At 44.4% G+C, this 24156-nt stretch overlaps 2 protein-coding genes across 3 annotated transcripts; both read left to right on the top strand.

Annotated features, from left to right (window-relative positions):
* Positions 1 to 1106: 1106 nt before the first annotated feature.
* LOC133521774 (uncharacterized) lies at positions 1107 to 15709 on the top strand. Its single transcript, XM_061856842.1, has 7 exons — positions 1107 to 1935; positions 4812 to 4909; positions 5334 to 5562; positions 5891 to 6076; positions 7075 to 7188; positions 7707 to 8621; positions 15164 to 15709. Exons 1-7 carry the CDS (start codon positions 1687 to 1689, stop codon positions 15707 to 15709), a joined length of 2337 nt encoding a protein of 778 aa, XP_061712826.1. The 5' UTR covers positions 1107 to 1686.
* A 1401-nt stretch (positions 15710 to 17110) lies between these two features.
* LOC133522467 (uncharacterized) lies at positions 17111 to 21808 on the top strand. Of its 2 annotated transcripts, none has more exons than XM_061857832.1 (4): positions 17111 to 17403; positions 18497 to 18696; positions 19545 to 19765; positions 21551 to 21808. In XM_061857832.1, exons 1-4 carry the CDS (start codon positions 17389 to 17391, stop codon positions 21742 to 21744), a joined length of 630 nt encoding a protein of 209 aa, XP_061713816.1. In that variant the 5' UTR covers positions 17111 to 17388; the 3' UTR covers positions 21745 to 21808. The 2 variants fall into 2 exon arrangements, with proteins under 2 accessions (XP_061713816.1, XP_061713817.1); XM_061857833.1 differs by having other exon boundaries at positions 19548 to 19765.
* Positions 21809 to 24156: the final 2348 nt, after the last annotated feature.

Here is a 24156-nt window from a genome sequence, read left to right on the forward strand (position 1 = left end):
AAATATGTATTTCATACAATTTTTTTTTTTTTTTCTTTGACATTTGGAGAACCTTTACACCTCCAAATCTTATTATTGTGTATTATTATTTTTCTCAGACCGTGGGGACCTTATACATCTCCAAACTTAATGTATTAACCGTGGAGACTATACGTCTCTGTCATATTGTATAATATACTTGACTTGGTACATACTAGTTATGTACAGAATGTAGCATTAGTTTATGAGACTGCTAGTTTAACAGTCCAGACGCGGTTTATTTATTTAGTATAAATTTTATTTTGACACTTGGAGAGACTTTACACCTCCAAATTTTATTAGTATTAGTACTCTGACATTGGGGACCTTTTACATCTCCAGATTTAATGTGTTTTTAACCATAGAGACTATACATCTCTATTGTATTGTATTAATTATTTATTTTAAGATTATTATAATGTAATGTTTACCCAGGTATTGGCTGTTGTATTTATAAATGTTGTTATGTATTTTTCATGTCACTATATGATGTTACTATAAATGTTGTATTGACTTGTAAAAGAGCCCTTGAGGCCTACTTGCAGAATAAATTTTTGAATTTTGAATTTGAATTTTGAATTTGAATTTTGGGAAGGGTGGATGCAATTGATGCTTTATTCAAAATATACATTATTCAAAATATGTGACTTGGCCGTTTCACTAACATCACATGGGCGTCTCTTTTTCAACCTAGCGTTTTTCCAGCCTGGCGCTAGGGTCCGCTTTCCTACTTAATCTTCTCCACTTTGCCCGGTCTTCGGCATCCTCAGATGTGAGATTGTTCTCTTCCATGTCCGCTCTCACGACCTCCAGCCAGCGCTTCTTAGGCCTACCGCGGCCGAGTGATCTAGGGCCTTGGACAGTGAGGTTGAGGCATCTATTTCCGACGTAGTCTACTGGTCTGCGGCTTATATGGCCATATCATCGGCGGCGACTTCCTGCAGCTTATCCGCTACGTCACGAATTCCGAGGTTGCCACGGATGTGTTCGTTTCGTATGCGATCTAGTGCGATCACACATCCATCGCAACATCTTTCGGTGACGTGAAGCTGCTGGACATGTTTTCCGAGGAGAAGGAGGCGTAAGGTGAAAAATGTACTCACAATTTTTTATTATGCAATAGTTCTTGTAGTAACGAAACGGCCAAAATATTTTTACTAAGATGTAGAGTTTGTTAAGTTAGGGCTTGTAGAGCAAAGAATATAATACTCACTAGGAGTAGAGTAGAGTAGTAGTAGTTGTAGAGTTAAAAGCTTGGCTCTACATACAATCAAATAACTTTTTAACAGTGCGAGCGTTATGGTTTCATCTTGGTAACATTTTACATGAAAATGTTTTTTGGAGGGATCTCAATCTCACTTCTTTTTCACTATATTTCCTTATAAAAAATGGGTCAAGTTTTATTAAATGATTTGGATAATTCATTCATAATTTCCGAACGAAGCGAAGTTGATTTATGGCCCCTGTGGCAATGGCAACACCGACTAGAAGCGTCGAGGTGACACTTTGACAGGTCAGACGGCCATTGGCATCGTTTAATGTTTATGAACGGCTATCGCGATCGGTGAAAGAGCCCGCATCCAGCATGAGCCCGCGGGCGGCGACGGGCATCGACAGCGGCGGCGCGCAGAGGCTGGAGAGACGGGGCGCGTCGTGAGCCGCGGCGCCATGGAGCGCGCCGTCGTGCGCTCGAGCGCCAGGCTCAGCGGCGGCGGCGGCGGCCCCAGCAAGAGCAGCGGCGGCGACAAGGCCAGCAGCCGGGCCGAGGCGGCGCGCCGGGCGGCCGCGGCGGCGCTGGCGGCGGAGCGGCGCGCGCGGGCCCGCGAGCGCGCCGAGGAGGTGGAGGACAGCCCGAGCGTGCTGCGCGAGAAGTGCCGAGAGCTGGCGCGGGTCGTGCGCCAGGCCAAGCATCTCGTGGTCAGTTAGCACAGCTTACAGCATTAACGAATCCGTCAAAACCCCGACTTTATCAGATAACCTGCAGTATTAAAAGTAGCATGCTTAATTGACCATTGACAGATCTTACTTATCTCAATTGTTATAAATAACGCTAATGGTCAGTTTACTGCGTTGACTACTTTTTGTTTCGAGGAGTTTACTAAGGCCACAATTGGCCCTCCAAGAAAAGCAAAGTGTGTGTGACACAATAAATTGTATCTAGTCTCCCTAGTTTGTTTTGTTTACAACATATTCAGTTACATCAAACAATTGAGAAGTTGGGATTGTTACAGTAAAGTTGCCTCCAGAAACAAGCAAACTATTGAAAAGTCAATGTGCTTAAATGATACCACAGTTTGGCTAGTGTTGTTCATATCAATATTTTCAAAAAAGTTTGAATTAGAGAATATCATGAGAATTCCCAGTTAGGGGCGCTACTGTTGCACAGTCAGTTCAAATGTAAGTCATTTTTTTATGTTATTTTACAAATGTTTATTGGTATTTCAAAAATAGTGCAATTTTATAATTGTAGTTGCATGTTAGACCTAAAATAAATATAATTTTTATTTTATTTCATGGTAATAGTGACAACAGTTGGGTTAATATATTATAATTAAAAAATATTTTGGGTAAAATACAAATAAGGCCAACCCAAGTTCTCACATGTAAATGGGTAATTTTTTGAACAATTTAATGATAAATCAGATAGCCCCATGTGCAGAGTGTGCATGGAAAAAGGAAACAACAAAACACATTCTCTTAGACTGCAAACAGGTAGAAGTATACAGGAGCAAATACCAAGGGACTCATGTTTTTATTGAATTCCGTGAACTCTCGGGTATGAGTAAGAACATTTTAGGAAACTGAATGGCATAGATAATTAAAAAAAAAAAATTTTATATTTTTTTTATAATTCATAATAAGTATTTAAATGTTGCATATAGCGATGTTTTAAATTAAATTAAAAATGTTTATTTCGGACTCTGGTTTTAACACGGGCATTATATTTAACCCTTTAGTCCGTAGCGGCAACATACTTGAAACAATAACGCATCTCTACTATAAGAACTACGGTTCGAAATCAAATGACTAGAAAGGAATGTCAAATGGTTAAAGGGTTAGTTCAACCAAACAATTAAAAACGGGACATATCAATGTCATTTCGAGCATCAATCGTTCAAGAAAATATGTTTGTTTAGTAGCAAATGTATACACTCGTACTAAACACTAATCAATATGTAAACAGGCCCCTGAGGTAAGTGTATACGCTCGTAAGGGCCTTATAAATAAAATTAAGATAAAAATAAATTTTTGATTATCTTCAAAGTGGAGTTAATTAGAATACTGATGTCTTTGAGAAAGTTACTTAATTAAGCTCAGGAATGCACCCTTAATTTTAACGGAAATCAATAAAAACACGGTGTATATCTTAGTTTACACTCATACTAATTAAGGGGAAACTTATGTTGTACAGTCAGCTGCAAAAATATGTATCGAGAGAATCGTCTCATAAATATGGTACTACGCTCTTATTACACTGGAATAAGATGCTATGAGACATATTTTTAAGTAAGATGTGTACACCCATATTTTTACACTTGACTGTACCTAATTGGTAGCATAGTGCACAAACAAAAGTTCTTGATTGCAACTGTATGTGTTATTAGCAAAGAGAATTGATTGTCATAGAGAGGTAAAGTAAAAAAAAAACCTCTTAGTTTGACATCCAAAACAGATGGTGCTGTACTGCGCTATAAGTTTTGCGGTCACTCAATTGTCAAACATCAACACTAAGGCATTGATATCTCTAATGAAAATTGATTGTGAACATTTACTTGCCTAAAACACTTCATCTCAAAAAATAATTTTTAAAATAATTTTGTCCTTATGATAGGTTCATTTGGTTTAGGATGGCAGTTTAAGATTAATTACCTACCTGTAGACTCTTGGTCAACTCAAAAAGCTTACTAGATGCAAAAATAATCTATTATAATTACTACAGTGTTTGTACACCAAATTTTTTTTCCTATCACCCATAGGCAAAGCTCTATACGAGATGTTCCGTGTAAATCATTAAAACTGGTCTATTGATTTTGGTATTGCTTCAATTGTATGTAATCCAGAATAAGTTCAAAATATAGCTCATCCTACACATTACATTTGTAGATGTAGTGTAGGGACGCCCGGCCGGACACAGGCGGGCTGTCGATCACGTGTCGCTTTTTTGCCACGCAATCTTGAGACATTACATTTAGCACACATTGACATCAAACATCATGACAATCATTTGGTCATTGATAGAGCTAGGATCGGCAACGCGCATGTATCTCCTCTGGAGTTGCAGGCGTACATAGGCTACGGAGACTGCTTACCATCAGGCGGGCCGTATTCTTGTTTACCACTGGCGTAGTATAAAAAAATTGTAGTAGTCTAATATGTATTATACCATAACCAGTAGTTGGTATTCAATTGCACTATTTACAGAATGTGTACTTAAGTATATTGTCACAATAGATAAAAGGGGAAGCTCATTAGGTAATAAGGTTCTGTTTTTTACAATTTATCCGTTGATCTTTGACATGACTACTCACAAACACATTTTTTTTCTACATATAAATATAAATATTAAATAAATAAATATTATACGACATTATTACACAAATTGACTAAGTCCCACTCAGACAACGTTATATTATTATATAATATACAGGAAGAAATATCTGTGCTCATCACACAAATAAATGCCCTTACCTTAGGCATGATGAATACCCACTAGGCCAGACCGGTCGTCAAATAATGACATATTTTGTAACGTTTTTACTAAGTCTTCAAATAACTATAGTGTATGTGTACAGGTGTACACCGGAGCAGGGATCAGCACAGCGGCCGACATCCCCGACTACCGCGGTCCGCATGGCGTGTGGACCCGGCTGCAGCGGGGAGAGGACATCGGGTGAGTGGCTGCCTGTCCTACGGACTAGATATAGTTGTTGATGTGTATACAGTTGTACATCCCCGACTACCGCGGTCCGCATGGCGTGTGGACCCGGCTGCAGCGGGGAGCGGACATCGGGTGAGTGGCTGCCTGTCCTACGGACTAGATATAGTTGTTGATGTGTATACAGTTGTACATCCCCGACTACCGCGGTCCGCATGGCGCGTAGACCCGGCTGCAGCGGGGAGAGGACATCGGGTGAGTGGCTGCTTGCGCAGATCGCGCTAGTGGCGCGCGAGCTGTGCAAGTCCATGTGTTGGTGTCGCAGAACATGAGAATGTCTTGTTTGCAGTCGCGTCGAAGTCTCTAGCGCAAAGATGACGATATTGGCGCACATGCTCATGATCGTAGTGTCGTAGAACAGAGAGTGTCTTGTTTGCAGCCGCGTGGAGGTGTCCCGCGCGCAGCCCACGTTCACGCACATGGCGCTGACGGCGCTGGTGGCGCGCGGGCTGTGCAAGTTCGTGGTGTCGCAGAACTGCGACGGGCTGCACCTGCGCTCCGGCTTGCCGCGCCGCTCGCTGGCCGAGCTGCACGGCGACATGTTCGCGGAGCGCTGCGCCGCGCCGAAGTGCCGCGCCGTGCTGCTCAGGAATTTTGACACTACACAGGTACTTAATTATTAGAAACCAAAGCAATGAATTGAAAGCAGCTAAAATTATTGTGTATTATAGAATATTTTTTTTTAGGAAATTAATCTATTTTGTTAATGTATTCAAAATTTTCTAAAGTTCATGCAAAATATTAGTAGAAATCTATTTATCGCAAGATGGACCAAAACTTTTAAATGTACATACCTATTCGTACTTATCAGTAATTGACAGTGAGGTTTACTTGTTGTTTATTAGTATTGTGGATGATCGTTCCAAGTGTAGAGAACTTGATTTGTATGCGTTAACATAAATGAAAAAGCTACTTCTGCTGTGTTTGCAACGGCAGCGTACTCGGCGCTACTCCCACGGCACGCGGCGCACGTGCCCCGTGCCGCGCTGCGGGCGGCCGCTGCGGGACACGATCGTGCACTTCGGCGAGCGCGCGCGCGCCGCCTGGCCGCTCAACTGGGCCGGCGCGCTGCGCCACGCCGCCGCCGCCGACGTCATCCTGTGCCTCGGCTCCAGCCTCAAGGTAACGTCACACCACACTCGTGGCCGCTCAACTGGGCCGGCGCGCTGCGCCACGCCGCCGCCGCCGACGTCATCCTGTGCCTCGGCTCCAGCCTCAAGGTAACGTCACACCACACTCGTGGCCGCTCAACTGGGCCGGCGCGCTGCGCCACGCCGCCGCCGCCGACGTCATCCTGTGCCTCGGCTCCAGCCTCAAGGTAACGTCACACCACACTCGTGGCCGCTCAACTGGGCCGGCGCGCTGCGCCACGCCGCCGCCGCCGACGTCATCCTGTGCCTCGGCTCCAGCCTCAAGGTAACGTCACACCACACTCGTGGCCGCTCAACTGGGCCGGCGCGCTGCGCCACGCCGCCGCCGCCGACGTCATCCTGTGCCTCGGCTCCAGCCTCAAGGTAACGTCACACCACACTCGTGGCCGCTCAACTGGGCCGGCGCGCTGCGCCACGCCGCCGCCGCCGACGTCATCCTGTGCCTCGGCTCCAGCCTCAAGGTAACGTCACACCACACTCGTGGCCGCTCAACTGGGCCGGCGCGCTGCGCCACGCCGCCGCCGCCGACGTCATCCTGTGCCTCGGCTCCAGCCTCAAGGTAACGTCACACCACACTCGTGGCCGCTCAACTGGGCCGGCGCGCTGCGCCACGCCGCCGCCGCCGACGTCATCCTGTGCCTCGGCTCCAGCCTCAAGGTAACGTCACACCACACTCGTGGCCGCTCAACTGGGCCGGCGCGCTGCGCCACGCCGCCGCCGCCGACGTCATCCTGTGCCTCGGCTCCAGCCTCAAGGTAACGTCACACCACACTCGTGGCCGCTCAACTGGGCCGGCGCGCTGCGCCACGCCGCCGCCGCCGACGTCATCCTGTGCCTCGGCTCCAGCCTCAAGGTAACGTCTATCGAGGCTCCGACCTGTAATGTCGATTTTCATTAATAAAAATGTTAAAGACGGTCTCCTGAGACTACTTTCGCGCGACGATAAGACATATAATTGTGTACGCGCAGGTGCTGCGGCGCTACCCGCGGCTGTGGTGCATGGCGCGGCCGGCGCGCGCGCGCCCGCGCCTGTACATCGTCAACCTGCAGTGGACGCCCAAGGACGCTGCCGCCGAGCTCAAGGTAGACCCCTCATATGATATGGTTGCCAATAAATATAAATATCATTTTTGAGGTTTTTTCTAGTAACTTCATCGATTCGAAACCGTCAATTAAACGACTGTTGTTTGCTAAAAAAGTACAGCATCAGTGTACAACGCTCAATTTGTTATTATTTTTGCACAAAAGCCATTAAAATATAATAATATACAACTCATCTATTACAATTTTATTATGAATAGAAGTTGTTTTCATCGTGACAATGACTCCAGTTTACATCAAACAACCATATCAAATATTTTGGTTTGTGTTTTTTAGTAGTCACACTACTGTATATAAATGATAAACTTAAGCAGATGTCATATATTAAAGAAAAAGTGACGAAGCCAGTGGGGAAGGCTTCTTTATCCGTCGCGGCTAACGCCACAAACCCCTTAGGCCATCTTAGTAAAACCGGACGTGTTACGGCTTAATATATGACATCTACTTCAGTCCAGTGAGTCGTGGGCCGCCGGCGCCCAGTTGAGTGTGTGTGTGCGCAGATCAACGCGCGCTGCGACGCGGTGATGCGCGAGCTGGCGCGGCGGCTGCGCGTGCGCGTGCCGCGCTACCGGGCGGCGCGCGACCCGCTGCTGGCGCACGCCTCGCCGCTGGCGCCCGCCGAGCGCCACACCTGCTCGCGCGCCGCGCTGCCGCCGCCCGACGGCTCCACCTCCAGCTCCAGCTCCGAGCCCGAGGACTTCGACTCCTCCTCCGCCGACGACTCCGACGACGCGTTGCCGCTGACGAGGCTGCAGGAGCGCCTGCGCGGCCCGCGCCCGGGGGCCGATGGCCCCGAGGACGGACCTCGAGCCCGCGCGGCCGGGGTCGATGGACCTTCGGCACCCCCGAGGCCGAACGGATCCTGGTGTCAAAGAAACCCACCGGAACGCCCGCGGGAGCTCCCACAGATGGACGGGCTCCGGGAGCCGCTGCGGCCCGTGCCGGCGCTCAAAAGACTTCACCGCCCCGCGCGCCCGGCCGACCCGCGCCCTCCGGCGGAAGGCTCGGGGGGCCCGCGACGCCCGGCGGACCACTCGCGGGACCGGCAGCACCCGACGGAGCGACTGCGACCGGACCTAGAAAACCTAGAAAACTCGGTGAAGCACTTGCGACGCTCGAACACCCCAGAAAACAACTCGCGGCGCCCCCGAACCCCGGGGGAGCGTTTCCAAGGAACGCGGTGCTCCGAGGACCATTTGCGAAACCAAAAGTGCCCCCCGGACCGCTCGAAGGGCCCCCAGGCTCTGACAGATCGCCTCCGAGGTCCCCGGTCCCCGATGGATCCGTCGCGAGGCCCCGAGACCCCGGCGGACCGCTTACGATACCCAGAGATGTTGGAGCCCGAAGAAAAGAAGCCCAAGCTGGAGAACGGCATTTGCGCCGTGGTCAAAGAGGAACACCTGAGATCTTTTCATGTGAGTATGAACCTAGCCGGAGAAATTGTTTTTTGCGTAAATAATTTAATATTTGCTAAATTTAAAAGACTGAAACAATCACATTCCCCCAAAAATATACACCGTGGGCTCGAGTAACCCGACAGATGTTAACCACGCATTCCTTGCGTCTAATCTTGTCTGATGGATACAATTGTCAAAAAATATTTGAAAAAAATTTCCACTCTTTTTCCAAAATGTATTGTACTGCTGATCTATTCAAATATGGTTAACTGCTCAAAAAGAACCCTGTATAAACAAGTTTAATGTATTATCCTGAAATCAATTTGGTTTTAAAAAAGGTTACTCCACCGAAGATGCTATTATCCCTGTCTTAGAAAATATTAGAAATAGTTGATAAAAAAAGTGTCCGACCGTATTTCTAGACTTAAAAAAGGCTTTCAACACGGTATCTGTACACACTCTTATAAATACATCGGAAAGCATTGGCATCAGAGGAACTCTTCTATTTTTGTTAAGAGATTATCTTCAAAATCACAGGAAAAGAGTCAAAATAGAGAAACATGTAAGTGATGAATGTGATGTAACCTATGGAGTTCCCCAGGGGAACGTATAAGGTCGTACGTTCTTTCTAATATACATGAACCAACTTTGCAATCTGCAACTTTGAAATTGAGCTGGGGTCCATCATTGCTTACGCTGATGACAAAGCGCCAGCGGTTATGTTTTATGGAGATACCTGGAATGATGTGCGTAGGTTTGCGGAACTTGGACTAGCCAAAATTGCCCGCTGCTTTCAGGCAAACCTTTTTACCCTAAACACAGATAAATCAAACTATATGTTGTGTTAAATTTGAACCTTATGCATGCCTGTTTAAGTATATTCCCGCCTTCTCTTTCTATTTTATATGTCCTATCAGTCGCTTAATAAACTCGTACAAGATCACACGTCTTTCTGATTTTGTTAAATGCAAAAACCACAACTTACCAAAGTGAACCTTATTACAACCACCATATGGTCGCAATCGAACCGGATAAATTAGTGCATCGGACACCGGCCGCCCGGCGGCGAGAACAATAGCGAGGCGCATTCCAGAGATAAGGAGCCGGCAAATGCTAACGAATTGCACCTCAAACTAATGAGTTATATTGAATATAAACAAGTTTTATTGCTTAAAGTTATAACAACGTTTTATAGACTTGTACGTGAAATTGCAGTGTTTTATCGTTAACAATGACTGATAAACAAAAACAATTACTTGCTGTGCTTGAAGATAGTGCTATAGTGCTTCGGAAAACACAAACTAACTTAAAGAAATGCCCTAAAGAAAGATTAACCAAGGGTTACATCGAGTCTCGCATTAAAATGATTGATGAGTACTGGACTACGTTCAATAATGGACATCAAGAGTTGGTTAAGGCTACACCTTCGGACCAAAGGGGTGTTTTACCATACTTTTTGAATGAAGAGTTTTTTATTTACGAAGATTTATACAACGTACTCCGGGGAGATTTAATGGACAGACTTTCAAGTTTAGTGCAAGATACTTTAATGGAAACTTCTATTACGAATGCAAGCTATGCTATAGCAGGAACACAAAACAACTTTGTACGTTTGCCGCGGATCGAATTACCTACTTTTAGTGGAAGTTATGAAGAGTGGCCCGCGTTCAAGGATTTATTTATGTCACTCGTGCATAATAACAAGATGTTAAGTGATGTACAAAAGCTACATTATTTGAAGACAAGTATTACTGCCGAAGCATCGTCGTTACTGAGGCACATTCAAATTACGTCTGATAATTATTCACAAGCATGGCTGATCCTGAAAACAAGGTATGGCAACAAACGATTAATTTTGAACAATAATTTAAAGAAATTGGTTAATCAGCGTAAAATGACCACACAATCATCTGTTCAATTGAAAGTACTCTTAGATACAACGTCAGAGTGTTTACACAATATTCAGAACCTGAATGTTTCTGTTGACTCTTGGGATCCACTAGTGTTATTTTTGCTTGTTCAGAAATTGGACCCAGAGACGCATAAAGACTGGGAAGAACATGCTTATAAGAGTGACTCTGAACCCTTACCGAAGTGGAGCGATTTTAAGGAGTTTCTAGAGGCCAAATTTCGTACGCTGGAACTTCTTTCTAATAATACAAGGGAAGTGAAGTCAAACAAGGAGCGAAGTACATGCCATGTTGCCATACCTACCTTCGAGAACAGGAGTTGTGTAATGTGTAAAGAAAGTCATACATTATGTCACTGCAAGGAGTTTACCAAGATGGAACCTACGGAGAGAAGCGAATATGTCAAGAATAACAACTTATGTTACAACTGTCTAGTGCCAGGGCATTCAGCATCAAAATGTCGAGTACCTGTGTCCTGTAGAATATGTCACCGACGTCATCACTCTCTTCTACATCAACTAAAGCAGACTGAGCCTGTGGCCCCTACGAGTCCCTCACAACCACTGGCTTCATCATTACATGTTGTAGAAGACATAGAAGAAGTACAAGCAAACACAGTGATCGCGTTACATCTCACTACTAGACAGAAATCAGCACTACTAGCGACTGCTGTGGTGGAAGCAAGAAGCAACCAAGGTCACATCATTCCACTGCGCGCGCTAATAGACCAAGGTTCCGAAGAATCATTTATAAGCGAGAAAGCGGCTCAACTGCTCAAGCTTGACCGACAACATGTAAGGGGTAGCATCACGGGGTTGGGTCCTATGAGAACAGAAATCAACCACGTCTGTGAGCTACAAATAAAATCACAGTGGGATAAAACATTTGTCCTACCGGTCAAAGCTTATGTAATGTCGAAACAGCTGACCAAGAAGTTACCCAAGAAGCATATTGTTCAACAACCATGGCCTCATTTACAAGGATTACAGCTAGCAGATCCTAATTACAACAACTCGGGACCCATAGATCTCTTGCTAGGGGTCCGAGTATATGCTAGAATACTGCAAGCAGAACTAGTCAAAGGTCCACCAGGTACACCATGCGCACAAAGAACTGACCTGGGCTGGATTATTTTTGGAGAGAGTGATAACACATCACAAGAAGATTCTTACATCGTCATGCACCATCAGGTCGATATAGAAGACACACTGAAATCTCTATGGGAAATAGAAACAGACACTAAGAGAAAATACACCGAGGAAGAACAACTATGTGAAGAAATTTATGAGAAAACAGTCACTCGAAACCAAGAAGGAAGATACATTATGAAGCTTCCATTTAAGACTGAGAATCCAAGAGTACTTGATGGAAATACAAAAGAGATAGCTAAAAGGAGATTCATGCAATTGGAAAGAAAGTTTAAGCGTTCGCCGAACCTGAAAACAGAATACATAAAGGGTATTAATGATTACTTGGATGAAGGACATCTAGAAGAAGTACCAACTACAAGCATGTTCGCATGGACCGACTCTTCGATAGTGATCGCTTGGCTTTGTGGAGAACCCAATAGATGGAAACCGTTTGTAGCCAACCGCGTCGTAGAAATTGTTGAGAACTTAAACAACAAACACTGGTACCATGTGCAATCTAAAGATAACCCTGCAGATATCGCTTCAAGAGGAATGAAACTGTCCACACTTAAGAACTATGATCTGTGGTGGCACGGCCCGAGCTGGTTATCTGAAAAAGAAATAAATATTAGTAAACAAGAGGATTTTACAACAGATGAAGAAATAAAAGTACAAAAAATTCAAACTTACCTGAATATTGAGGACCTGGAAAAACAAGAAAAGGCATTGACTACACAATTTGTAGATTTTGATAAACTAACTGAACTACTTAAAAGTATTGTCTATTGCCGAAGATTCCTAAACTACAAGCAAAATCCAGATGGCATTGACAAAGATATAACTACAATGGAATTACAAAACGCCATGAATATTTGCATAAAAATGGCACAGCAAGAAGAATATCAAGAAGAAATAGTACGGTTAACATCAAATAAACAAGTCAAAAGAAAGAGCTGCTTACGATCCCTCGCCCCATACGTAGATGAAAACAAATTCCTCAGGGTGGGCGGTCGCCTCAGATATGCAAATATAGATGAGAACAGAAAGCATCCAATCATTCTGGGAAACAAGAACTTGTTAGTACCACTAATAATTGCTGATGCACATACGAGAACGCTTCATGGCACTATAGCTGAAATGCTATGCTACTTACGTTCTAAATACTGGATATTACGAGCAAAGTCCTTAGTCAAGAGACACATACAGAAATGCCTTACTTGTGCAAAACAAAATGCTACGTCGAAACCTCAAATCATGGGAGATTTACCGGAGACGAGAGTCACTCCTTCGAGACCATTTCTACACAGTGGAGTAGACTTTGCAGGACCATACCAGATATTGACGTCTAAAGGCAGAGGAGGAAAAACTGTGAAGGCATACATTGCTATTTTTATTTGTATGGCCGTCAAAGCAATTCACATTGAACTAGTTGGAGACCTTACTTCAGAAGCGTTCATAGCAGAATTCAAACGCTTCGTCGCTAGAAGAGGAAAATGTACTCACATGTGGAGCGACCAGGGTAGAAACTTTATAGGTGCTAACAAAGAACTTGTAGAAGCCTGGAATGAAGCTAAATTGAAATTTACCGGACCAATAGCAGAGACACTTGCAATCGAAGGCACACAATGGCACTTCATTCCAGCTTATAGCCCTAACTTCGGTGGTCTTTGGGAAGCTGGCGTCAAGTCCATAAAACACCATCTAAAGAGAGTTCTGACAACAAACCTGACGTTCGAAGAGATGACGACCGTACTTTACGAGATCGAGGCCTGTTTGAATTCTCGGCCCCTGTGTCCTCTCGATAACTCAGACCCTGAAAACGCTGAAATACTCACCCCAGGACATTTCTTAATAGGTGAAGCCCCTATAGTTGTTCCAGCAGCAGATTATAAAGAATGCAAAATACATACCTTGTCACGCTGGCAACTTACTCAGAAACTGCTGGCAGATTTTTGGCGTCGATGGCAAGATGAGTACCTATCCAGACTGCAACAAAGACCTAAATGGCTTAAAAAGAGAAGGAGTTTAAAATAGGAGATATAGTGCTTATTAAAACTGATAACTTACCTCCAGGCAAATGGTCACTGGGCCGCATTATGGACAAACACCCTGCTGAAGACGGTTTTACTAGAGTGTATAGTGTGAAATCTGGTAGTGCTATAGTGAAACGGTCTGTAACTAAACTATGTGCGTTGCCCGTTGATACTGAAACTTTGTAATGTCAATTTGATTCAATTTAAATTGTACTATTGTAAGGTTATGAAAAGGACGTAAGTGTCCTTTTGGTGGGCGGTATGTTGTGTTAAATTTGAACCTTATGCATGCCTGTTTAAGTATATTCCCGCCTTCTCTTTCTATTTTATATGTCCTATCAGTCGCTTAATAAACTCGTACAAGATCACACGTCTTTCTGATTTTGTTAAATGCAAAAACCACAACTTACCAAAGTGGACCTTATTACAACCACCACTATATGTATCTCAAAGTACAAAAGAACACAACCAGATCACATGTATACAATTGTAACAAACTGACCTTGTTCACCTATGTTCGGTGCATTGCACCTTCAACACGTTTATAGCCTCGTGCGGCGCGTGCATGCGCTGTCAGCAAAACACGCGTAAAGCAACAATTTACTTTAACCCATTTTTAGTGTACTTTTTGGTACCATCGCGGCCGGGGGCATTCATTTAACTATCATAACATTAACATTCATATAATAACATTTAATAATAACAATTAATAAACATTTTCGCTACTTTCTTTCTGACTTTTAACACTCAACGCGAACCCGAACCCGCACATGGTCCTTCGAACACCAGGACCTCGCGCGTTTTGATACTGTGGTTGATAGTCGTGTGAGGTGAACGAACTTTTTAAAACAACGAGTGAGGGTTGCAGCGTTGTTTGTTTTCAACCAATGCCTAGGTATTTAACAAAATCAACCAAAGTTGATTTTGTTAAATACCTAGGCATTGTTATAGATCAGCGATTAACATGGCATATGCACACAGAGCTAATCATGTCGCTTACTCGCAAACTCTTCTTCCTCGCGTTGTCCCGGCATTTTGCCACGGCTCACGGGAGCCTGGAGTCCGCTTGACAACTAATCCCAAGATTTGGCGTAGGCACTAGTTTTTACGAAAGCGACTGCCATCTGACCTTCCAATCCAGAGGGTATCCGGTTTCCTCACGATGTTTTCCTTCACCGAAAGGCGACTTGTAAATATTGATATATAGTATAGTTAGTATAGAGGATAGTTTTCAATTGTTTGGTTGAGTTAAATGTAATGTCCGTGTTACAACAACGCTATATGCAACATTTAATTACTTATATATATATATATATTACAAAATTACCCCTGCCATTTAGTTTCCTTAAACTCATGCTTTGAAGTTAACGGAATTCAATAAAAACACGGTGTATATCTATTACTGTATGCAAGTTCCTGAACCGTCTAAATAGGGCTTCGTAGTCGATGGTAGGGTACATTTTTAATTTCTATCTGTCTCGTTTCAGGTGTCACTCGCCGACGGGTCGGCTCGCATCCTCCTGCGCGCCGCGCACGCGCCCGAGCCCAAGGAGGAGGAGGACGAGGGCGGCGGCCTCGGCCTCCCGCGGCCCCCGCGGCCCCGGGGCCGCGCCGCCGGCCTGCTCAGACTCGACCCCAAACCTGCCGTCAAAGAGGAGGATTCCGAAAGCGAGGCCGAGCGGGCCGCGGCCGCTTTCATAGCGCGGGCCGTGCTCACGTGCAGAGGGAAGCTGTACCCCGGGCTGCACACGATCCTGGGCGCGGGGGTGGAGGCGGCGGCGGGGGGGTGCGCGTGGTGCGAGCGGCAGCACGGCAGCCGGCGCTGCCTGTGGTACCCGGCGCGGGAGCCGCTGGCGCCCGGCCGCGTGTGGCGCCGCGCGCGCGGCCGCCGGTACCTGTGCACGTGCTGCCCGGGGGGCCCGGGGGGAGGGGGGGGCCCGGGGGGTGGGGGGGGAGGAGGGGGCGACGACGACGCCGGCGACGGCGGCTGGTACGGGAAGGGCTACCGGAAGGGCCGGAGGAAGAAGCGGTAGCACGAGCCGGGCGCGTAGGCGCGCCGCTGTACATATTCCTATTTATTTTTTTAACGAGTGAAGGACCAATAGAACGGTCGTGTGCGAAGTTCTGACCTAATTGATTAAATGCGGCTCGAATGTACTTAGTGAGGTCCGAGTGAAGTGTGCGAGAATACTTGTGGCGTCAAAAACAACTTCGAAGTCAGCGTGGTCGCGTTTCGATCGCCCGTCCTCCGATGCGTCACTTTTGCACCTCCGTACCCGTTGGAACGAGACGGGCCTGGCGACGGACGACAAAGGGCGCCCGTGCCAACGCCGCTCGAGTTGTGCTACGAATACTTGTATCGAATCCGTCGAGCTAACTGCCAACTTGAACACGACAAAATTAAGGGGGGGGGGGGTCATTTTATTTATTTGTTTATTTATTGTAAACGTCATATTTTCACAAAAGTTTAACATTAATGATGACATCGCCACGCTTGGTGCCAGTGCCATGCGAGTTGTCTGTAATCATGTGAACGTGTGTCTGATCACGTATAGTCCGGTGTGCCGCCGGCCGCCGCACGTGGCCATGTATGAACAAACTACTGATAGTCGCAAATGAACAAATGTCGTGGATGTGTGTTTAGGAATTGAATTTAATTACGGATACTTAAATTAAACGATTGAACTAATGTTGTAATTAAAGTAACTAATTGTAATGAATTTGAACTGAATTTTGTATAAGTTAAGGGTAATCTTAGAACATGCATGGACAAATTGTGTCAACATTTTAATACATGAATTAAAATAATTAAGTGAACAAATCGGACTTAGTTTTACTTTTCTGTTTCCTTCACTTGGAGTTCATCCATCAATTATGTACTAATACGAATACGTTTATTCTGCTTAAAAATGTGGTACAAAAAATGATATAAAATTTTACCGTGGTTACACACATTCCACCAGAAACTGGCATGCAAAATTATCACAGAAAGTACCTAAATATACATTTAGAGTATTTAAATCTAATATTCTAAAGCACTAATCTAACGTATTACTAGAATGTCACAATTCCATTATTGAGTTAGTCCAAATAATGGATATTAACGTTGAAAGAAACTACTGCATAATCTCATAATTTGTGATTAAAGCGCCTACAACGCCATCTGTGATGTCAATAGAGAACTAACAAAAGTAGATTGCGTTAAAGTAATAAAAATCAAAAGCTTTCATGCTAAATGGAACAGGACCCGCGTGCCGACTCCCGGCACACTCGTTCAAGTGTGTTTGTTTACATCACACAGCGCGTCGGTCTATAAATAGCCTAACACGTGACGAACACACGCTGGCGCCGGCGTTGCGCGCTGCATCCTAATGTTAAAAGTTCCAAGTTTTGGTTTAACAAATAGACCACAGAATTCCTAGCTAATCATGAAACAATTTCAGAACTAAAAGAGTGTTAGCGTTGCAACATTGTGGTGATATTGATCCTTGAGTTATTTTATATTATATTTTGCAATCAATCTCATTCAGTAGCTGCCGGGCGCGGGGCGCGGGCCGCGAGCATCATTTGTGCGGAAGCTGTTATCTCTTGAGCTTCCGCCTCCGATGACGAGCCAATGGAATGATATATTACTCTTATTTTGTGGCGGGTTGTGCCACATAATTACCTACTTGCATAAGTGGTTTGTGAAGTTTTCAGTGTTATTTATCATATGTTGAAGTACCAGGTGAGTTTTATATCACATTTTAAAATAATCAATAGGTAAGTAACTTAGATAAATAACTAGCACTATAGTCCTTGGTCCTAAAGCATTAATGTTTTGAAGTACTTGAGTATTACAATATACATAGCTGACGTAGCAGAGTCAATTAGTGATCGAGGAACGCTTTTAGTTTCGCCAGGTGTCTGTCCGAATACTCCGGCAAATATGAAAGGTTTTTTCCTCAACCCCATAGTGTTTGAGGTCGTCGAATTTGCCTACTTATCGTTGAATTCTTTAGTTTGTATTTATTTTATATCATAGTTTGACTCGGGTCCTCACTAGATGGCATTAGTAGTAGCTGTTTTCAAATTTATTTCGTTTAATTTGGTTAGAAATCAACACAATATATATCCTAAAATATGTGAAATAACGTAAATTGTTAGTCTGACAAACACAACTTGTCAGTCAGTAGGAACCAGGATAACTATACACAAACAAAGGTTTTGGGTGCTAACTTACTAAGTAGTACTCGCGTTAGACTAACAGTATGTTTTCTCTGTCTACGTTTGAAAGGAAATTCGTGGGCCAAACTGTAATATTACGCAATAATAATAATATTTCGTGTAATATTATGTCAGTTTGCAAATGTAAATAATTGGTTAACCGATAACCCAAAAGATGGCGCTTTGCTCTCAAAGCGATTTTGTACATCGCGTTGTTAGGTCCTATCATAGAGAAATAAGAAGTAATAGAGTGCTCACTCCATACATCAGTTTTGGTACCAAAGATACCAAAATGCTTACTATTTTCGTAGTCGACATCTAGCATCGAGTAGCGGAACTCTCAGTACTGCTACTCGACAATAGATATCGCGCGGCAAACAAAGTCTAATGCTCAACCATTTTCCGGTAGTATTATAACCAGAGTAAGCGTAGGAGTAGGAGTTGAAAATAGAGTTCCGGTTAGAGATAGAATTTTTTTTCAAACGATATGAGTTGGGTTATATGTATATAATTCATCAGTTACTTTCTTGTACAAAAAATAATCAGGGAACATATTTTTACAAGTTGTCTGCTTTTATAACATTTATTTATTTAAATAAAACTTCGTTCGTCAGCAATCCCGCCCGTGGAGCACGTGGGGGCGCCGCCGCGTAGGCTGGCGCACTCGGGCGGCGCTGCTGCTGGCGCTGGCGGCGGCGCTGGCGCTGCGCGTGCGCGTCACCGGCGAGCTGTCGGCCGAGCTGCGCGCGCCGCCGCACAAGCTCGCCGCGCACCTGGCAGACTTCAACAGCCTGCGGCTCCTGTACCCGCACATGTGAGGGTTGTGCTATCTAGCGCTCTTACCCTACCCGCATACACAGAAACTTAATGATGTATGAAGGGGTCTTAGTTACGACCTTTTTTCATGCTTCAATAAGTCTCGATTTTTAGAAGTATTTTAAGCGCCGTCTTCTGGAGTCGAATTTATCAAATTAATAGCGACCCGCCCCGATTTGGCACGGGTAGAACCTTAACATATTATTTATTTATTTACACCTAAACCTTCCTCAAGAATCACTCTATTGATAGATAGATGGAAACCGCACGAAAATCCGTTCAGCAGTTTTTTAGTTTATCGCGAATATACAGACAGACAGACGCGTCGGGCGACGTTTTTTTTAAAAGGTGTAGGTATTAGTGATAAAGATGCGTAAGATGTATAATACTTTAATTGTAACCGACTATGTTTCCTATGAAATTATTAGATTTACTGTGCCAACTGCCAGGCGATCGATAAGAGCACGCTAAACGCAAACTCTACTTTTCATGATATTTTCTTGATTGCAGGATTTTTATTACTAATTTTTTTTTTTTTTTTTTTTTATATTATAGGACATTATTACACAAATTGACTAAGTCCCACAGTAAGCTCAATAAGGCTTGTGTTGAGGGTACTTAGACAACGATATATATAATATATAAATATTTATAAATACTTAAATACATAGAAAACACCCATGACTCAGGAACAAATATCCATGCTCATCACACAAATACATGCCCTTACCAGGATTTGAACCCGGGACCATCAGCTTCGTAGGCAGGGTCACTACCCACTAGGCCAAACCGGTCGTCAAAATTGTAATAAATATAATTAATTCTGAACTTAACTCTCCTGTCCAGCAGCTCATCCTGGAAGCTAGAGTCACAATGGACCAACTACACGTCGTGGCGCTACTCGCTGTCGTTCTCGTGCGGCGCCCGCTGCGTCGGCGCGGCGCACGTGCGCGCGCACGACGAGTACGCGTCCGGCCCGGCGCACGGCTCCGCGCAGGCGCACAGAGGGGACTTCAGCATACAGACGTGCCGCACGCTGCCGCTGCTCTTCTGGCCTGATTTCTGCGGTGCGTAGGTTGTCGTTCAGTTGTCGTATACGAGTACCTGGCCGGCCCGGCGCACGGCTCCGCCATGGCGCACAGGGGACCTTCAGTATACAGACGCGCCGCAAGCTCCCGCCTGATTTCTGTGGGACGTGGGTTGTCGTGGGATGTACGCGGCCGGCGGCCGGCCCGGCGCTAATTGGGACCGTGCGAAGTGCGTGGTGGGGGTAAGTAAAGCGATCTCAGCGCATAAGGTGGTAAAAATTTGAACTAACTGCAGATAGCGTCTTTAACATTTCGTACAATTATATGGCTCGAAATGAAACTTTGATTTACGATTACTCCTGAAATATTCATTTAACTTGTATGGTGTAAGGGACCATTGTAATCTGTATGAAATGCTTAATATAACTAACGTATTTATTTTGATAATTGTTAATAATGTATCCATGTAAATAGCTTTGCAAATGCCACATATTACGTGATCTTTTTCTAGAAGTTAAGAATGGATATAGTAAGTTATCCTTAAAAGATAGACATTTCACATCGCGGACTTTTTTGTAGACCTATGAATGAGAAACAACCCCACCATACATTGTGTTGTTATAGCTCAAACGGATTAGGCAGCGTTTTCGATTAAAGCTCCTAGCTAGCGTAATTTTTTCCGACAACATCGTTATATTTCAAACAATTTACACAAAACCTTAACAAGTTATATCCTTAAACCTTTCTCAAGAATCACTCTTTTGATAGATGAAAGTCTTATGAAAATCCGTTCAGTAGTTTTTAGTTTTGGAGTAGTTTTATAAGATGTAGTGAATTGACGTTTTCCCCTAGAATTGCGGACACTAGGTTGCGTGACAGTCGTGCACGCTCCCAATAGGCTCCGCGCAGGCACACAGCAACGCAGTGCCAAGTTATATTGAGAATTAAAGATAGATTATTTTTCAAGTGGGCATATTACAATTCAGATTTTAAATTCACCAGGAACAATGTACTAAACAATTTTTTGTCAAGCACATACGTCTGCAAGCGATACTGAACCTGACCGAATCAGCCGCCGCCGCCGCCGCCCCGAGCGAGCGCGAGCGCGAGTGCAGCCTCCACGCCGTGCAGTGCACGTCGCACCAGCACCGGTGACACAACCTTTAGGAATGATAAGTGTAGTGTGAGTGCGCGAAATCGCGCGAAAAGTGTCAGTGAAGGAGAAATAAATAGTGCGCGAGTGCTAACATGTCATACACGCGAGATGAGTGGAACGAAACATATGGACAGGGGAAGCTCCCCAATTTTAAGAAACATATCATTTAATGAATAACATTCTAGTTTTAAAACGATTGTACAATCACCTTGTATCATTATTTTAACATTCTCATCTCATCTTATCGTTTGCCCCCCGCAAGATGTTCGGTGCATTGCACCTTCAACACGTTTATAGCCTCGTGCGGCGCGTGCATGCGCTGTCAGCAAAACACGCGTAAAGCAACAATTTACTTTAACCCATTTTTAGTGTACCTTTAGGTTCCATCGCGGCCGGGGGCATTCATTTAACATTCATAACATTAACATTTAATAATAACAATTAATAAACATTTTCGCTACTTTCTTTCTGACTTTTAACACTCAACGCGAACCCGAACCCGCACAACAAGTAATTAAAAAAGTAATTTAATAGCTATAAAAATTGTGCTACCGCGCACGCAGACATATCTGATAAAAATGAGAACGTGAGGTTGTTTGCAACTTGTCGTACGTGGTGTTGTCAAATGGTAACCGAGACCTATTTTAAGTCGGAGTGTTATGTTACAGAGGAGCTAGAAGTGGAGTGGTTCGTCGGCGGCGGCGCGGCCGGCGCGGACGGCGCGGCCGGTGCGGCGCGGTACGCGGAGCGTGCGCGCAGTCGGCGCGCGCTCGGCGCGGCGCTGCTCGGCTGGCTCGGCGGCGGCGGGCTGGCCGACGCGCGCGCCGACCACTTGCGCGCGCTGCGGGAAACTGTCCACTGACGTCTCTCTCTGACTAAATCACTAACTTGTAGAAGGATATTAATAAATTTTGTAATATTATAATACTTCACTGTCTTTTATTGATGTCCAGGCATATTATCATACCCTATTGTTGAGAAGCGGGCGAGCGAGCTTTGCGGTGGTTGTTAAAAGTCCAGAAAATATGCCAGAATGTTTATTACACTGTTATGTTACATGAATTATGTTAAGTACAAAACTGTTACAATGTTAATGTTAAAATTGTTAGGAATGCATCCGGTCGCGACGGTTCCGAAAAGTGCATTGACTTGTGCAAACGGCCGCATCGCCAAACTAAACTGGGTCGCGGGCGCCTGTCCCGTGTTCACGTGTTCGGTGCGTGTGCACTGAACATCTTGCCGAGGGCAAAAGTAAGAAATTAACAATAGAAATTTAAATTATAAAAATCATAAAATGGAAGTATATCAATAAAACGTGTACAAATGTTGTATAAAATTACAAATAAAATTGTATAAAACTTAAAGTCGTATTAAGAATTGTTACGTTCACATAGAATCGTCACTAAACGCAATTTTTCTTAACACTGGGGTCGTGCCCCTCTCTGTATAGAGAACACTATCGCGGTCATTTATTTGCACTCGCGCACTTTCACTAGGCTCACTAGATTTAACACAGTCGATGTTGCGCCTGGGGGGCTGCGGCTGCGTCCCAGCCTCCCGGCTGGGGACCTCCTCGGCCGCTTGTCTTGACGTTGCTGCTACAGTCTCTCGTTGCGACTGCATCCTTCGCCAGCCGAGGAAAAGGATTATTATCGCTCCGACTATCAAAATACCGTAGATGAGGGTATAGTGGTGTATATTATGAATGGACACCCCATTTGATAAGGGTTGTTCTTCTTTCATCATCTTAATTTTCTGCTCTATGCTTTCCCATAATAAGGCAGTGCCATCATCTTTGCCATCTGTGATCGTTTCCATTTCCATAATCTGAACTGTTATGTTAATTACGTGATTAATTGGGGCAATATCCGGAACTTCTGCATCAGGGTTTATGTTGAGTGTGCTCTCCTTCTTGTTGTGGGTGTATACAGTCAATTTTTACTATACAACCTTCGGGAATGTTTATAATGTTTGCGCCAGTCAGCTGATGTGCGGTAACTTGATCTTTACACAAATTTCGTAGGTTACACTTGTCACAGCAAAAGGATAGGTATTGGTTTATCCTGGATAAGCTTATCCATTTGTTTTGGCAGGTAATAATATTAGTTTTACACCTATCTACGGTGTTAACTTCTCTTACACAAAAGTCCACTTAAACCCTTTAGACTGTGCGACCAGCAAAGAGTCGTATAATTTATTGGTTCCCTTTATTCCTAAATAATACTCTAACTAAACTCTTCTATTTTCGCACAGACTCGAAAATTGCAGTTCTTGTGTGCTTGTCTCACTTGAAGATAGGAAACACCTACATAAATAACAAAAATACCTACTTCATTGTACTCAAATATTTATAGTTTTGAAACATGTTTTCTAACTTCTTTTTAATTCTAATATACGCTACATCTATACAATTCGACAACTTTATTGTTCGCTGCATTTTTTGTTTTGTAGATTTCGTGTAAATATTTATTTCATAATATTAAGGTATGTCTTTCCCATCACGGAACAATGGTGTTCCGGACCTTTGGGAGGCGTGCGCGGAGCCGAAGCCAACACGTAGAGGCCCTTTTGACACTTTAATGAAATGTAAGGGGTACACCTAGCGGATATTGCCCTTGCCCGTGTCATGGGACGCACGCAGAGGCAGCACCCGCCAGGGTGTAAGGACTATTTCAGGGTTGATGGAATCTAAAATGAACTGGGCTATTGGGTGAAAGCGATGGACTAAATACTGGGCTAGGGGATAAAAAACCGGACGCCTGCCTAATAAAACGGTATTCAATTTTATTTCCGGCAGACGGTGACTCGCCCCCACAAGATGGGCCCCCACAAAAAGCGACATCTAGGATGGCTCAAGGGCAACACCGGTGTGAGCGGCTCAGGGGTGTCGAGAGGTGTACGCCGCTTTCTACCCAGTGGCTGCGAGCAGCCACTGTGCCAACTCGCGTCTTATGCAATTTTTCACTTCCACCCCTGAAGCTTATAGCTCTAACGACTCCACTCTGGCCGGCCATATTAAGGTTGTTATTGTTTGTGATTCAAAAGATCCTTCCTTCGTGATCGTCCTTCTATCGGTCCTCTTTCCAGATAAACGTTTTACTTGTTATTAGTTATTGTATTGCTTTTGATATAGTTAACGTCCATAATACGGTCAGTAGCGGCTTTTTTGTAACTTTTTTGCAAGCTGCAAACTGAACTTCGGATAGGTATCGGGAACTGGACTGAACTGATTCTGAATCTTGCTTGCTTGCACTTCCTGATTTCCGAAGTTCAG

This window comes from Cydia pomonella, chromosome 10 (assembly GCF_033807575.1).
Source record: "Cydia pomonella isolate Wapato2018A chromosome 10, ilCydPomo1, whole genome shotgun sequence".
NCBI classification, from domain to species: domain Eukaryota; kingdom Metazoa; phylum Arthropoda; class Insecta; order Lepidoptera; family Tortricidae; genus Cydia; species Cydia pomonella.